Source organism: Crassostrea angulata, unplaced genomic scaffold (genome assembly GCF_025612915.1).
Source record: "Crassostrea angulata isolate pt1a10 unplaced genomic scaffold, ASM2561291v2 HiC_scaffold_124, whole genome shotgun sequence".
Taxonomy (NCBI): domain Eukaryota; kingdom Metazoa; phylum Mollusca; class Bivalvia; order Ostreida; family Ostreidae; genus Magallana; species Magallana angulata.
The window spans coordinates 134,941-153,365 of NW_026441679.1; the positions used below are offsets into that span (position 1 = coordinate 134,941).

At 34.3% G+C, this 18,425-nt stretch overlaps 3 protein-coding genes across 3 annotated transcripts; 1 reads left to right on the forward strand and 2 right to left on the reverse strand.

Annotated features, from left to right (window-relative positions):
• On the forward strand, nucleotides 1-1,956 carry LOC128169389 (P2X purinoceptor 7-like). The gene is made up of 3 exons (XM_052835541.1): nucleotides 1-431; nucleotides 1,088-1,309; nucleotides 1,514-1,956. Exons 1-3 carry the CDS (start codon nucleotides 259-261, stop codon nucleotides 1,671-1,673), a joined length of 555 nt encoding a protein of 184 aa, XP_052691501.1. The 5' UTR covers nucleotides 1-258; the 3' UTR covers nucleotides 1,674-1,956.
• A 367-nt stretch (nucleotides 1,957-2,323) lies between these two features.
• LOC128169385 (uncharacterized) lies at nucleotides 2,324-3,507 on the reverse strand. Its single transcript, XM_052835536.1, has 4 exons — nucleotides 3,463-3,507; nucleotides 3,084-3,270; nucleotides 2,662-2,886; nucleotides 2,324-2,532 (listed from the first exon to the last, which is right to left on the reverse strand). The coding sequence occupies exons 1-4, from the start codon at nucleotides 3,505-3,507 to the stop codon at nucleotides 2,324-2,326; spliced, it is 666 nt and encodes a 221-aa protein (XP_052691496.1).
• Nucleotides 3,508-3,528: 21 nt separating this feature from the next.
• Nucleotides 3,529-4,451, reverse strand: LOC128169386 (uncharacterized; the record flags this gene model as incomplete). Its single annotated transcript, XM_052835537.1, has 1 exon — nucleotides 3,529-4,451. A coding segment is annotated over exon 1 (696 nt), but the record flags the coding sequence as incomplete, so codon positions are not given.
• Nucleotides 4,452-18,425: the final 13,974 nt, after the last annotated feature.

Below are 18,425 nucleotides of genomic sequence, written 5' to 3' on the forward strand. Positions count from 1 at the left end.
TTCAAAAAAGTTGAGAATCAAACAAAAATACCTTCTAGTAACACATAAATATTGATATAGCATAAAATAAGCATCACAAACGGCCGCAATTGTCTGTTAAAAGGGTCCTAAATTGGAGCTCTCGCAGTTAAAATTTCCGCTAATGAGATAGGGGTCACGTGGTACTGTGTGACGTCATAAGTGTCAATTCTTGAAAAGCTCATCGTAGTGTTTACATAGATCGAGATAACTTTGACAGAAATAAAACAAATCCCAAAAATGGATGACAGCAATTATGACTTGGAGGATATTCCGTTGGTAATGGACATACGACCTTACATGTTCGAACCTCCAGCAGAGTGTGTAAATCAAGAAAATTCTCCGCAAAGTAGCGAAGAAAGCGAGTCTGACACCGAGGACAACCCAGGTCATCGACGGAACGGAACGATTTGGTAAGTTAATCTTCGTTATTGGTGCTTATTATTATTTTAAAGCAATATGAGCTGCAATTTTCATGATGAAATTTTCTTTAACGAAAATGTTATTTTCTACTAAAATGACAAAAATATCATGGTTTTAAACTTTCTTTTCGCCAAAATTTTGTGAAAAGGGCCGTTAAGAAGCCTTAATTGGAGCGAAATTGAATTATTGTCGTCCTGTACAAAAATTGGTTTGCTATATGTTCCTTAGAAGATATATCTTTCCTCTGACAAAAATTAATGATTTTTTTCAACCTTATTTATCATAAAAGTTTAAGTTACATGAAGACTTTGCATACTAGCAGGTTTTTACAGCAAAATGAAATTCTAAAAAATACAGCTCATATTGCTTTAAAACTTACAACAAGAACTCATTATCCGTTATTCCAGCATAAATTTAAATAGTTATAACTTTCATTACACATACTGATACAGTTTTATAGAAGTACTTGCGGGCTCTGTAATCTGGTAATCAGCTGGTAATGGCGCCGTAGGAAGTTACGAAGTCTTTCTCGCTAAAAAAAAAAAGAAGCTTACCTGGCCTTAATAAATTATATTTGCCTTAAGAATAACACATTTAATAATAGAGATATTCAAATAAATGTATATATGTTTACAACTTTACACAGGTGCGAGTGTGGATCATGCGAGGTGATGCCCACTGAAGCAGAGTGCATTTGTTGCTCAGATATACCAGTCATTGACCACATCAGAGACTACTTCGGTATAGAGTGCATCACTCAGCACCAGACATTTATAGACAACTGCTTGAACATTCGAGTTTTAGAGGTCAGCCTTTATGACTATATCCAGTCTGATGGGCCCATTGATGACAATGAACCAATTAATGAGTAAGTATTCTCACACCTGATCATGCTTACGAAAGAGAGAAATATAATTGTGCATTTCATTGAAACCAAACTTTATTCAAAATAATGTATATTCAGTCAACAGAAAAATCTGTTTGTTTATTGCAGTTATTAAAATAAATTAAGTATATACATTTTAACAACCAAAAAATACATATACCAATAACAATAAAATTCTACTATCAGAGTCTACAGATATGTTGCATACAGGAGGTTTGTCTTATGGGTTTGGCAGCGACTAGGCAAGGGGAATCGAAAAATCCTTCCAGCATGTGTAGTTTCCAAGATAAGGGACATCTTCCCGTCGGAGCAGTATACCGGTTTCAAGTATCCACGCCCTATTTAGAACACTCAATGACTGAACCTGGAACGACGCGTAGCTATCAGATCTTCTTTTACAAAGCCCTCAAATCCTAACGTCAGTGCTGGTGGGCAATATCCAAGGGACACGTGAGCGTCATCATTGGACTGAGTGTATGAGGGATGCTGTCTTCGCCGCTCGCATAGATTTATCCGGAGGATATCTACATAGTCTGTGAAAAAAAAAATTGATCATGTAGTTTTAATCACATCAACAATGAAATTTGTAAATTATCAAACTGTGATGTAGTGCGTTATAAATATGTGTTGAGCGGAATAACAAATTAATTAAAAAAATTGTGTTTGTTCTGTTTTAAACTGACACATACAACATTATAAGTAAAGAATTTATAAGTCAATACGACAGGCAAATAAGAACATACCAAATGTAACTGCTGTTTTGTTGGGCTTTACAACAGCTTGGGTCCCTTTTTCCCCCTTTGGATAGCTGATCTGCCAACGTGCTACCCCATCTTTGGTTGTGGCCTGGTGACGTTGTCCATTTTCATTAAAATGGAGTGCAGAGACACATAGTCTGTAAATAAATGGAAAAAAAATTTGGTAAACTTGTACAGTAACTCTCTAATTCACAAGTGAGAATATTTAAATTAAATATTTTTTTTACGAAAAATATTCTCAGATGATTTTTGAACTGATGATCATTGAAACATACCTTGCCATCATAGCTGGGTAGAAAAAGTGGGTGCTTTTTGGTGCAAAGGAATTCACGACGCTATGATACATTTCTAACCCATATGTCTGATGGAGGGGAGACAGCTTGCCTACATCTCTTGTCAAGTATCTGCTCTCCACAACTTCCCTGAAGAGTTTGTGAGCTCTTGATCCTGTTAATTTATATATTCAGATGTAAGATGTCATGCAATTGCCTTTTAGGGTTGTTATTTTTATTAAAAATAGTCAGTATATGTAAGTTCAAATTGTAAGACTCTTATTTATTTACCAAAAAAACATACCCTCTTTCAGCCACAACCTCTCCTCATTGAGCAGTTCATGTTCACAATGTTCATGCTGATTTGAAACATGCTGGACAAGGGAGGACCATTTTTGCACCTTTAGTTCACTGTCCCCACCACAGGATGCAGCTACCCAGTAACAGTGGTTCACTGAGGACTTGATCCAGGGCCTAATGTTGCCGCAATCTCTCTTCTTTGATGCTGTCTCCAGTTTCTTAGAAATGCCTAAATAAAATTATTAGTTTCTTTAAATAACATTATGACACTCTCAGGGTACCTATTGCATATTCATTTGTGTTTAAAAACTATTCTTTTCATTTTACTACAATTCATAATATGCACATGAGCTATGTCTGTTAAAATAATTACTTAATACTCGTATATGTTAAAACTCCAAATTAATGAATATCATCAAAATTTACCTTTAGCCACATGATACACATCGAAGAAGTGGTTCTTGTCTTGGTGATCCTCTCGCATGTATTTCTTCATCATACCATGTCGATCAGTGACAAGATTTTCAATATGTAGACCTGCGTCTTCTAGGTGTTTCAGCCCTCTCTTTAACCCCTCCAACTCCATGTGTGTTGACCCTGGTACTTCATTACTCTATTAAGTACAAAATCATAAATAAACGTGCACTAATTAATTTAAGATATATAAACTTAAATTTAATACATTTCTATGATGCATATACAATGTAAATATATTAAGTGTATGTATCAGAGAAGACATATTCTAATTATGGTGTGAAATTCTATATCTATATAAGATGATCAAAATTATAGTCATTTTAATTACCTGCGCTAACTGAAAATCCAGAATTTTTCCACTGCTCAATTCCATCAACGTGTAGGAGCCAAATTTCGCTGAGAATCCAGGAGAATCACACCGTTCGTCTCCACCAAGGGTCAAAGATCTTCCCTGGTACTCCGCAAGAAGGGTCTGTTGATGGAAGTCCCATGTGAAAATGGAGGCAGGTACAACATAAGATGCCTGCAGTCTGCTGAATGTGGACATGGACATCATCTGCAGGTTCAGATGTCGAAAGAGTCTGAGGCTTTTTGAGGCATTCGCTCCACTAAACACAATAGCACCGGCAACCAACAAATTTGCCCATGGCATTCCATGATGGCATCTTTGGCTTTCCCAAGTACTGGAGTGTCCATTAGGGCACACAGAGGATGTTGAAATCATGGTTCCACAAACACCATTCACTACTGTGTGACATGTACTACCGCAAACTCTACAGTTTTGCAAAAGTTTGGCTAACTTTACCTCAGACACTAAAAACTGTCTCTCTTCTTCCGGTGTTATATCAGTGCTCAGCTGGAATTCTTCATCCTCTTCATCACTGCTATCACTCTCTGGATATTCACTATCTAGGTCAAAGTCAGGGTCCTCATCACTACCCTCAATGTCACCACCCTCAATGTCACTATCATCATCATTGTCCTCCACATTCTCAACTGCATGCTGCTGAAGGACAGGGGTCAGACCAGCAGCTACTCTAAGTGGAATGTTGTCAGTCAGGCTTGAGCACTGAGTACTTGTGGACACCATGTTTTTCTTATCCAATGACACTTGGATCCGCCTTGTCCTCTGTGGAACTTGAAGTGTGGCCTGGCATTTTTTTGATTGGGTCTCTGGTATTGCATTTGTTGATGCAGTGGGTTCAATGGGATGCTCATCATTGGGATCCCCTGGTTCAATTAGGTCAATGGAGTGATCAGGTAAGGTGTTGTTCCCTGAAGGCCGAGGCTCCAATTCTTGAAAAGCTTGACGAAAAATCTGAAGAAAAAAATTCTAAATTTTCAGTATAAAGAGTTTCACAACTTATTTAGCACAGCCACTTGCATCGTCTCAAGCCACGGGTTTTGTGTCCATTCTATTTCCACAGGGAATAGAATGGACAAAAAAAACCTTGGCTTGAGACGATGAGCCACTTGACGTTTAACTTTTTTTTATTTTTTATAATAAAATAAATTATGTACTTAAACATTATGGTAGCCTATAGTAAAAAGAATTATTATAACATCAGGCGCCTGTTTAATTAGATATACTATGTAATTTATAGATTTACGGACTTTGAGTGTGAAATACTGTACTTTATTTTGTGAACAAAAAGTGGGTATCTTTATTTATAAAGGGGTCTGGTTATTTTGAGTTGAAATGAGAATAAACATAATATTTTTCGTATATATATAATAATAATAATAATAGTAACTAGATACGATCTCGTTACGAGTAACGAGTAGGTCTTCCGTTCAATTTTTAAACGATAGCATTAAAATATCAATGAAATTTCAGAATTCCCCTCAACCACTCCCTTTCAGAAAATGTAAACGATTGTCATTATCCTTTAAAATGCTTAACAAAAAGTTTTGCTTTTTCTTATACAGAACATTAAAGATGTAAGATTTTTGTCCCCTAAAATCCATAATTACGTCATCAATGGGTTTGGAAATGAGTTCTACAAACTGATATTGTTACGATCAATAACTTTGTTCCTACAATGCATTACAAAATCTGTATCGTTTTTAAGTTATCTGTAATAGAGTTTACGACAGTCTTGGCCCCTAAATAAAGGGGCCAGTCCCTTTTTCTTGAGTTCATTCGAAAGGTCTAACGAATTATAACATTTTTTGTTTTTACACTTATCTAGAATTGTTGTTCATTTTATAATTACAAATGATAGAATATTTTAGGGGCCAGCCCTCTAGATCCTTAATGGGGACAGACATTGGTGTTTTGATTAATGGAATCGATTAGAATCATCAATACAGATATTTTCTCTTCTACAATGCTTAACAAAATATGTCTTCTTCTCTAGATATAATGCGTCAAAGCTTTAGCACTTTGGCCCCTAAAAATCCCTAATTACGTAATTAATGGACGTGGCAATGATTTTTTCTGATAGATATTGTAACGATCAACAACTTTGCTTCTATAATGCATTACAGAATCTTTATCGTTTTTTCGTTATCTGTGATAGAGTTTACGAGTTTCTTGGCCCCTAATTCAAGGGGCCAGCCCCTTTTTCTTGAGTTCATTCGCAAGGTCTCACGAATAATAACATTTTTTGTTCTAACACCTATCTAAAATTGTTTTTCATTCTTGAGATACAAATGACTGAATATTTTAGGGGCCAGCCCTATAGATCCTTAATAGGGACAGAGATTGGTGTTTTGATTAGTGGAAGTGATTATTATTATTAAGACAGACATTTTCTCTTCTACAATACTTAAGAAAATATGTCTCCTTCTCTAGATATATCGTGACAAAGTTTAAGTACCCTGGCCCCTAAAAAACCCTAATTACGTCATAAATGGGCGTGGCAATGATTTTTTCTGATAGATATTGTAACGATCAACAACTTTGCTTCTAAAATGCATTACAAAATCTTTATCATTTTTAAGTTATTTCTAATAAAGTTTACGAGTGTGTTGGCCCCTAATTGAAGGGGCCAGCCCCTTTTCTTGATTTCGTTGCACAAAATTTGGAGAAAAAAAATAATAATAACTAGACACGATCTCGTTACGAGTAATTTATAGATTTACGGACTTTGAGTGTGAAATACTGTACTTTATTTTGTGAACAAAAAGTGGGTATCTTTATTTATAAAGGGGTCTGGTTATTTTGAGTTGAAATGAGAATAAACATAATATTTTTCGTATATATATAATAATAATAATAATAGTAACTAGATACGATCTCGTTACGAGTAACGAGTAGGTCTTCCGTTCAATTTTAAACGATACGATTAAAATATCAATGAAATTTCAGAATTTTCTCTCAACCCCTCCTGTTTAGATAATGTATACGATTGTCAATATCCTTTAAAATGGTTAACAAAGTGTTTTGATTTTTCACATACAGCACATTAAATATTTAAGATTTTAGTTCCCTAAAATTCCTAATTATGTCGTCAAAGGGTGTGGCAATGAGTTTAACAAACTGATTTTGTTACGATCAACAACTTTGCTTTTATAATGCATTACAAAATCTTGTTGTTTTTAAGTTATTTGTAACAGAGTTAACGAGTAGCTTGACCCCTAATTTAAGGGGCCAGCCCCTTTTTCATGATGTCTTTGAAAAGGTCTTAAGAATGCTAACATTTTTTGTTCTTACACCCATCTAAAATTGTTGATCATTTTTGAGATACAACTGATTGAATATTTTAGGGGCCAGCCCTCTAGATCCTTAACGGGGACAGACATTGGTGTTTTGATTAATGGAATCGATTAGAATCATCAATACAGATATTTTGTCTTCTATAATGCTTAACAAAATATGTCTCCTTTTCTAGATATATTGCGTCAAAGTTTAGGTACTTTGGCCCCTCAAAATCCCTAATTACGTAATAAATGGGCGTGGCAATGATTTTACCTGATAGATATTGTTACGATCAACAACTTTGCTTCTATAATGCAGTACAAAATCTTTATCGTATTTAAGTTATTTGTAATAGAGTTTAAGAGTGTCTTGGCCCCTAATTTAAGGGGCCAGCCCCTATTTCTTGGTTTTGTTGGAAAGAACTTTAATTTCTCTACCACTTTTATTATATATGTCTTAAGAAAATATCAACTGATAAAAAGATACAGATAAAAAGGTATGAAAATTTTGATTCAAAATCCGTATCCATTTTTCGAGCCCAGGCGAGCTCCTAACCGTTGCGCCACTGGCGTAAAAAAACTGCATTGTGCACAACTTCAATCTATGGTCTACGTATCCTGAAAATTTCATATTCATATCTCTGATAGTCTTTGAGTTTATGTCTGCACAAAATTGGTCGTAAAAATTTGCAAAATCGGCCGTAAATCGGAACCGGAAGTGACAATTTCAAAATTTCAAAAAACTTCTAGAATTATGTCCACTGGCAATCATCTGTGAAAAAATGGTCGAAATCGGCCGAATAGTTTTCGAGAAATCGCGTGCACAAAATTCGTGGAAAAAAATAATAACTAGACCCGATCTCGTTGCGAGCAACGAAGAGGTCTTCCGTCCGATTTTTAGAATATGGAATGACCTTACTCTTGACCTTCATCAGCGAAACGTATCCGGAAAAGGAGGCGGGATCTATGAGTAATGGGTGAAAGACTATCTATCCCTCTGGTGTCCCTTATTTGAGGGATCAGCTCCTATTCATTAATTTTAATCAAAAGGTATTTTTGTGTACCACTAATAAGTATTTAGAAATTGGTTACCGTTTTTGAGATATCTGGAAAAAATCGTTTTGATATCCGGTCCTTATACTCCTTTTAGGGTCCAGATAAAAACAATATATGGTTGTACATTGTTAAGCTCAATATTTTTAGTATCTTTTGTTAAATATTGCTTTCCAAAGTTTTCCTCCATTTTGAGATATTGAGCATCAAAGCCTTAGACTTCTGGCCCCTTAAAATCCCTAATTACGTAACATAAGAGTAAATGATTGCCATGTACAGGTACATTACATTAGAATGAACATAATTGCTTCTATATCGTATCACAAAATATTTAACAGTAAAACGTTATCATTAAAATACTTTAGAGCCCCCTCAGCCCCTTATTAGAAGGACCAGCACCTTTTTCATGATTTCAAATGAAAGCTCTTGTCAATTCAAACACTTTTTGTTCAACAAGTAATTACAAATTTTGTACGTTCTTGAGATATTTTGAGAGGGTCGTGTTAGGGGCCAACCCTGTAACTCCTTTTAGGGACCGCATAACAAAGAAATTATAGTTGATTATTGTTAAGCTCAATATTTTGAGCATCTTTTGTTCAATATTGCTTATCCAAATGTTTCTTCATTTTGAGATATTAAGCATTAAAGTTTTGGACTTCTGGCCCCTTAAAATCCCTAATTACGTAACATAGGAGTAAATGATTGCCATGTATAGGTAAATAACCTTAGAATGAACATAATTGCTTCTATAACGCATGAAAAAATATTTCACGGTAAAAGGTTATCATTAAAAGACTTTAGAGCCCCCTCAGCCCCTAATTTGAAGGGCCAGCCCCTTTTTTATGATTTCAAATGAAAGCTCTTGTCAATTCAAACACATTTTGTTCAAAAAGTGTTTACAAATTTTGTACCGTTCTCGAGATATCTGGAGAGGGTCGTTTTAGGGGCCGACCCTGTAACTCCTTTTAGGGACCGCATAACAAGGAAATTATGGTTTCAGATTGTTAAGCTCAATATTTTGAGCATCTTCTGTTCAATATTGCTTATCCAAATGTTTCTTTATTTTGAGATATTGAACATCAAAGTTTTGGACTTCTGGCCCCTTAAAATCCCTAATTACGTAACATAGGAGTAAATGATTGCCATGATTAGGTTAATAACCTAAGAATAAACATAATTGCTTCTATAACGCATCACAAAATATTTCACGGTAAAAAGTTATCATTAAAAGACTTTAGAGCCCCCCCAGCCCCTAATTTGAAGGGCCAGCCCCTTTTTCATGATCTGAAATGAAAGCTCTTGATTTAATTAAGTTTTTTTGTTATACATGTTTTAACAAAATGCTTTCAAGAAAAGAGATATTTAAAGAAAACAAAGAAAAATCATGACGCTTTTTTTATCTTAATTTTCAAGCTCGGGCGAGCTTCGGCGCTCTTTGAGATAAAGATGATAAATGACCATTAGACACTATTTCAGTCTTTCGTCTATCAGCCCTGAAAAGTTCAACATCATATCTTTAATAGTAAAAGAGGAGTTCTCCACACAAAATACCCATATAAAAACTGATAAATCCACGATATCTCAAGACAGGAAGTGACGTCATCAACAAAAAAATTTTCCAACAAGGTTCAGACCAATACCTATCAGAACTGAAAATTTGACGTAAATCGGTTGAGCCGTTTCCGAGAAATCGCGTGCACAAAATCGGTAAGAAAAAAAATAATAATAACTAGATTCGATCTCGTTGCGAGCAACGAGTGGGTCTTCCGTCCAATTTTTGAATAGATAAGATTAAACTTATCAATTCAAAGATAAAATCGTAGATCTAAGCGAAAAAAAAAAAAATTGCGGCACTCGAGGCTTGAACCCGGGTCGCCTGGGCCATGTCCACGACTATAACGACTGAGCTACTCGGACTCCGCTTCAGAACTTTGACGCTTAAATTCTCGAGAATGCCTTGATCGATTTTAAAACTAATTACATATTCCTAATCAGTAAAAGGGTCACTATAAGGTGTAAAAATTTCAAAGAAAAATATTAAAAAATAAAAAAGTCGAAAAATTCAATTTTTCAAATTTCCTTCCGGTGACGACCGGAAGTGACGGCGGACATTCTCTTGACCGAGGTACATTAGAAAAACGGTAGATCTATCATCTCTGAAAATTTCAGCTCTATATCTTTGCTCGTTTTTGAGAAACCCGACAGACAAAATTGACTTTTTAAAATCGTTAACGGACGATAACTTCCGACCGGAAGTGTATTTTCAAAAAAATAAAAATTATATATCAGGTTTAGATAAAAACACGTTTATATTGAAAATTTGAGCGAAATCGACCCAGCCATCTCCGAGAAATCGTCTGCACAAAATCGGTAAGAAAAAAAAAGAATAATAATAAGAACTAGAGCAAAGCTCGTTGCAAAGCAACGAGTGGGTTTTCCGCTAATGTCGAAAGCAACGCTAGAAGTACGTCTAAGAAGCAGAGTTCTTAATCTAGTAACAAAGAAACGTAAGTACAAAAAGATAAAAAAAATCGAATGATTCTTGGTACAACTTAACATGATCCGAATGTTTTTAAGTACGACTTAACCAAAAACCCTTAACTATTTCAAGAACGACTTAACAAAAAAAACAATGTGTTTAAGTACGACTTAACAAATTTGACTTCATTTTAAGTACAAGTTTACTTTACCTTGAACTAACATCTTTTTTCTTAACCCAGAATGCAAAATTAAAATTTATGTAAAAAATCAATTTTGTTTAAAACATAATTCTGAGCAATTTTTCCTCTTCACTGCTTTTCAAAAGGTTGACCTTTCATACTGTGTGCTCGTTGCGTCATTAATTGTCAGAAACTTATCGATGTAAAGTTTACTTTACTGTACTTCTGTGAATATTTTCTATGTAAAATTACTATGAACCAGACAACATTGAAATGGTGAACATTTCAAAGGGCCCCACTTATGTTATTTCAGAGAATTCTGCTTTGACCTTGACCTATAACTTGAAATTTTTCCAGCTGGCATAGAACTTTTAATTCAATTTCATTCCCCCTAACATACATGCATTTTTGTTCAATCTGACCAAGATTAAGAATATTTGAAAAATAATCTACTATCTAAAACTAATTTTAAAAAGATCTGCTATGACCTTCACATTGACAGACTTGGTTCAAGGTCACTGCACGCCATTAACCAATAAACTCTGTAAAGGTAAAATATTAGCCAAATAGGGGCTAAAAGGAGAGTATATCTATGCTCTTAAAATATGGATTTTTGTGTGATCTGATATGACCTTGACTCTTCATCTACAAATATCATTCGAGGTCATTGCATATATTTTGAACAAAGGCATCATGTGGGTGAAGTATGAGGCTGAATGGAGCAAAGGGAGAGAAGATATACTCCGGACAAGGATTTTTAAAAATATAATTCTGGTATGACCTTCACAGTTTCTTTTCACTGAAAATAGGTTCAAGGTCACTACACACCCTTTCACCCTTTACTCAAAAGCTCTGCTTATGTGAAGTCTGAGCCAAATAGGGGTTAGTAGAAATTATATATGCTCTCAAAAAAGGATTTTTGCACGATCCGATATGATCTTCACCCGTTACCTAGAAATTTCATGCAAGGTCACTGCACATCGTTTAACCATAGAGACACTCTGCGAGTATTAGCCAGATTGGACCAAAGGGAAAAAAGATATGCCCCAGACAAGGATTTTATATATATAATTCTGCTATGACCTTAACCTTATACCTAAAAACATGGTTCAAGGTCACTGCACATCCTTCAACCAAAGCAACCCTGTGGATGAGGTATGAGCCAGATTGGGCCAAGGGGAGAGAAGCTATGCTCCTGTCAAGCCATCTCGGATGGACAGACGGACAAATTGATCACTAGAAGGCGCCCGCATAAACATGCCTTTTTATCTAATTCAAAATAGTATCCATGCTATCTGCCCATGGTGAATAGTCATCAAAACCATTCATCAGCAGAATTTGATTTCCCTCCTTTTTAAGGTGGTATGGGACATCTGTCGATATTAATGTGGATTAAAGTACTATATAATTGAAAACTTTTCACCGGTTTAGAATTTTCAAATTTTACAATATTTAACCAAAAAATAGCTTTTAAAAATATTTGAAAAGGTAAAAATTGTAAAAACCCCAGCGGGATTCAAACTCATGACTTACAGGTTCCTAGTAAACCCTCTAACCCACTGTGCTAAGGAGTTAGGTGACCATTTTTGAAAAGAAACTACATGTACTTATATAATTACACTTTATTTTATTGTTTATTTCGATAAACAATACGTCACAACATGGAAGTGTCCCATATCACCTTAAACTCGGAACACCTCTGACCTAATCAGATCGCCGCATTAAATACAAAGTTTGATTTAACTCTAATTTGTTTATCATCAAGAAATTCTGCATCGCTGACAAATAAAGTTTTCTTCTGTATAATGAAATACCAATTCACTGACTATTCGGACAATAGCAAGTTTATTGTCCCATTCCACAGCAACTATTTCCCTTGGCTTTGCCTCATTAAATATTTGCTGTCTTGGGGGACAATAAACTTGCTATTGTCCTCATACCCAGTAAATACTAAATAGGCATATAATATCCCATCCACCTACATTTCATGTTATATAACCTCCCGTTTGTAACCTTCAATTTCACTGTAAAGTCAACATATCTGTCATAGCCGCAAGTTTAACAATTTATTTCTGCTTCTCATGTACTTAAAATTAGGGGCCTTAATATTGCTTACCAATTCCAACAAGAGACATCCCTCTAACTATTGATAATCATTAAAATTCATTTCATGAATCTACGCAACAATGATAAACCTTCAAGTACAGTCACTCTCAATTTTACAAAAATTTTGACGGTACTTTATCCGAAACTGTTCCTTGTACCTTTAACTTAGTACACTAACATTTTAATGAAAAGACGGTTTGTCTTAGAATAAGAAAGCTAATGCAATTCTGAGAAAAAGAATACCACATATTGCCAATTCCATTGAGGTTTAATGAAAATATGGCCATTTAAGTGAACCCACCATTTTACAGGGTTCTCCATAGTAAAACATCTTTACCTGACCTTTTAGAGGTCAACTTTTGTTAACCCACCTTTAAAAAGAAACCTTAATCAATACAACATATGCCTACATGATATAATCATGATAAAAGCTTCACATCACTTAGAAATACCCTTACATGTATACCCCCCACCCCCCAATCTTTTGATTTTCATAAAAAGTCATGGTTTGAAATGTTTTACCTAATTTTATGAAACGTGTGGCAATTTCCTTGAGTCATTTCTCACACATATTTGAAAACAATCATCAATGATTCTAAAATTTGATCTTTATTTGTTTATTGTATGATTTGTACCATTTTAATTAACAAATAGACAGCTGTCCTGCTTGTGATTTCTTGTTTTCATGAAAAAAGTAAGCTAACAATCATATTTAGTGAATATCTAATCTATTCTGATTTCTAGTCTCCTTCTAACCATGCTAAAACAGTAAGTTACAACCTACAAGTTAGACATCAGCCTTAAATTAGAATTAAATTCAAACACACCCAGGTAGCTGGAGACAGAGTTGATTTCAATGAAAAATGTTCAAATTTGACATGTTTTTCTACTTTTTTATGCATATATACCTTAGAAAGGTAGAAATAGGTTGTTTCTTGTTCATTTCAAAAGTAATTATCATAGCAGATGTTATTTCAAAGTCAAATGTACATTTACATATCCTACATGTAATCTTAATGCAGACAATTAAATAGGGGGGGGGGGGGGGGGGTTTCAATTATGTAAACACATCTAAATATCTTTATGAAATAAAAAATAAAGGAAACATAATTGTATACTTTTATTGAAAAACAAATTTTCACAGCAATTATGAATTTCTTTAAACAGCCTTAATTTTGTTTTCATAATTTCTTATCAAACACAAACCACAACATGGCATGATGCTTTCTTCAAGTTCCATTATTGTTCATGCATTATCGGATTTAATTTGAATTACCGGTAAATAGTCTGTAGAACACAAGGAATATGCATGTGGATAGAGGTGACAGGTTAATCTCAGGAGCTGACCCACAAGAATCAACAGGTACCGGTAAAAGCCATGTGGTAACAAGAGTCCGTTTTGAGCTGAAATAAATAAAAAAAATAATTAGCTGTGTTTACATACATGTACTAGTAATAGCTGTGTTTACATTAACATATGCATAGTATTTCTGTAAAAAATACACTGACCATGCAGTGTAATAAGTATGACATATCCCAATACATGACATAACATTTAGGCAGTACAAGATCAAAAATTTGCATATCAAGTCATAATATAATATTAAAAAATTTTCATAGGTATAAACACTTATCAAATTGAGAAAGAGAGAGAGTTTGAGAGAGAGAGAGAGAGAGTTTATTACCGTACTTGTAGTGCAACAGTCAATATTTCAATTCGTAAATTACAAACGAATATTACCCACCGAACAGCGTCAAAGTACATGTACCGGTACTGGTATTAGCTTCTGGTATACCATTTTTTATCAATTCTACTGTGTTTTTTTTTTTTTTTTGCAAATAAATTTAGCGAGGGTTTTTGTTTATTTTCTTATAAATTACATGTTTTAAAAACAATACTACGTCGTGTAATAAGCATAAAACATGTGGATGAGTAAACTTAATGAAGAATTTTTAATAGATTATTTTTCACAGAATGTGGTACATTACATGTATGTCAATCTTTATAAAACTAGCGTATATTTCGTGCGCCATAAATTGCAAGTTTTTTGTAAATATCATTTACTTGCATGATAGGTATATATGGTCTAACCAAAATTTTCTTCATAAAGCTACAGCTGTATGTACCACATATATGTTTTGTCACAAGTATACATTTAAAAAAAAAATACCCAAATTCCAACAGTTAAATAAACTCAACTCATTCTCTGATAAGTTCATTGTGTTTTGTGCGTGCATATCTTATTTGTCTGCTGCAACAGCAGCCAATCAGCGGTAAGCTGAATCCACAAAAAGAAAGTTTGTGTTTTAGGAGCGGGTAAATTGTTTATGCGACACTGTCAAGAAAACCAAACCAAATAATAACAAGGAACATAAATATTCACTTAAATGTATTCTGTTGTAAAGTAAAGGTTTTTAACACTTATTGCATCTTGCAAAACATGTGATGACTCTTAATCATCTGTCATATATCTGATATACATGTATATGTAAAAGATGGGAGAAATAACGACGGAACAAAGTGGGATTCGAACCCGGCCCTCTGAATCTCTAGTCAAGTGCTCTACCAACTGAGCTACATGTATCTGGCACCGGTATTCAAACCAGTCTGACCGTCACATTCCTCCCCCTTAAATGATCTTCACCCTCGAAGATCATCCCTGGCAGGATCGAGTTAACCTGTTAGTTCCAGGGGTTGGTCACAACACCAATATTGTAACAGGATGGGAGAAATAATGAAGGACCAAACCGGGATTTGAACCTGGGCCCCCTGAATCTCTAGTCAGGTGCTCTACCAACTGAGCTATCTAGCACTGGTATTCAAACCGGTCTGATCGTCACATATAAAGAATTATTTTAAACAATGTTGTTCAATAAAAAATAACACTCGCAACCTTCAGTTTTTTTCTGTAATTAATCAATATTGGCGTGCAATCAGTTCTCGCCGAGTACCATTTCTCACCAGTGCATTGTTACGTCATTTTATCAACACATAAAATTATATACGAAAATATGATGTAACAGGGCACCAGCGAGAAATGGTCCTCGGCGAGAACTGCTCGCACGCCAGTACTGCCAGTAGTCAGATTAAAAAAAGAGAATAAAAAATTACATTTAAAACATTAACAAGGACAATTTAAGTACACATCATAACTGCTAAACAAGAAAAATTATGTGAACTGGTAGAATGGTACGCATAGTTCTAACTTGTAACCTACATGTACAAGTACATGTACCGGGTACCCTTTGGTCTGCTAAACCTCTTTAATGATACAATGATCGGCATCATAAAGATATTAAAGTCATGTTTTAACTCTGAAGTCTGAAGTATACAATTTTATTTACTTGAAGTTATGTCTACAGGGTATTCATGACTACATTTAGAGTCTTCTGCACAAGAATATATGATATGTTTCTAATTAGACCCTGCTTTGAATTTTGAGTTGAAAATTCACAATCTGTTATTTTTTTAAATAGATAAATTCAGTTACCCTTTCCAGTCCCCCATGAACCTCGAGCGAGTCTAAACATCCATGAAACATATAAAAATCACACGTTAGTAAACAAACACCCACACCATAACAAAAACATCTAACAGTGTGCACATACTTACATGTACATCTATACTATATACTAAATTTTAACCAGTTAACAAGAAACTTTAAAAGGAGAAAAAGCCTCACCTTCTTCAGTAACATCCACATAAATCACACACTTTAATGTCCATCTTTTCTCCTTTATTACCCGTAGCTTATCAACGGCTGATCGTCGACAGAAGTGTGGCTGTCAGAATTTCCTCGTAAACGATTCACACGAGAAAAATATCCTCCTTAAACAAATATGTAGTATTGTTCCCTGTGCATGTTCATATGTTTCACAGTAAATTGAAAATGCATGTGTACACCGAAAGAATACACAACTTCTCTTCTGCATTACGGCTCTCTTTTCTACAATGCCGTTCGTTACTGTTTACATTAAGCGCGCGCGCGGGGGTTACAAACAGGGGCGCCCCGACAAATAGTTGCACATAGAACGTTTAAATAATGTGTGTTCATTGAATTCATAAATGATATAGATGAAAAAAAAATGAAATTGAATCACAACAATTTATCTAAGACGCAACACAACGTAATGCAGTAAATGCCTGGGCCTTAATGTGGCATTTGTTCGCTTGTGTGTTTATGTAGACATATTAACTCGTTCATGTACGATTCTCACATATTTGTTTTATGAAATTTGAAAAAAATATAGCACAGAACTTGTTTAATTTGATACCAAATGACATTATTTAATATATTAACAATAACTGAATTAATTTCTTTTCATAAAATGATAACGAGTTTTGCTATCAGAAAAATACGTGTATGAGCTGCTGACCCCTAATTATAGGGGCCAGCCCTTTTTTCTTAATTTTAAATGAAAGCTCTCGTTATTCTAAACAACTTTTGTTCTATATGTATAAACAAAATATTTTTAGTTTAAAGGTTATAATACAAAAAGCAACAAAATTTCAGCCCCGAAAAAATCTTAAACTTTGGCGACAAATAGCTCAAAAACTAACAAAGAAATTACCAAAATTTTCATGCCAGCAAAACTATAAAATGTTACCGACAATTTCGCCAAATTTCATGAATCTATCATCTGTAGTTCCCGAGATCAACTCTGGACAAAAGACCCCCCAATTTTCAATTAAAGGGCAATAACTCATAACCGGAAGTGAAATTTAAAAATTTGAAAAAAATGTCTAGAGATATTAATATCATCTACATACCCTGAAAGTTTCATAGCAATCAGACAAAAAATGTTCGAGAAATCTCGTGCACAAAATTTGCGGGAAAAAAAAAAAACTAGAGCAAAGCTCGTTGCAAAGCAACGAGTGGGTTTTCCGCTAATGTCGAAAGCAACGCTCGAAGTACGTCTAAGAAGCAGAGTTCTTTATCTAGTAACAAAGAAACCTAAGTACAAAAAGATAAAAAAAAATCGAATGATTCTTGGTACAACTTTACATAATCCGAATGTTTTTAAGTACGACTTAACCAAAAACCCTTAATCATTTCAAGAACGACTTAACAAAAAAAAAACCAATGTGTTTAAGTACGACTTAACAAATTTGACTTCATTTTAGGTACAAGTTTACTTAACCTTGAACTAACATCTTTTTTCTTAACCCAGAATGCAAAATTAAAATTTACGTAAAAAATCAATTTTGTTTAAAACATAATTCTGAGCAACTTTTTTTCTTCACTGCTTTTCAAAGGGTTGACCTTTCGTACGTGTGCTCGTTGCGTCATTAATTGTCAGAAACTTATCGATGTAAAGTTTACTTTACTGTACCTCTGTGAATATTTTCTATGTAAAATTACTATGAACCAGACAACATTGAAATGGTGAACATTTCAAAGGGCCCCGCTTATGTAATTTCAGAGAATTCTGCTTTGACCTTGAGCTATAACTTGAAATTTTTCCAGCTGGCATAGAACTTTTAATTCGATTTCATTCCTCCTAACATACATGCATTTTTGTTCAATCTGACCAAGATTAAGCATATTTGGAAAATAATCTACTGTCTAAAACTAATTTTAAAAAGATCTGCTATGACCTTCCAGGGCTCTACATTAACTTTTTTTCCTACTTGTCCATTCGGACAAGTGACCAAAACATTTACTTGTCCGAACTTCAACTTCACTTGTCCGAAAAATTTTCAATATTAAAGATCAAATATTGTCAACTTGAGAACTACAGTACTCTATTACTAAAATAAAATCATTTATTGATTAATACTCTAGCTATAATTAATAACCTGACTTTTTAAATGGAAACTTAAAGTGTC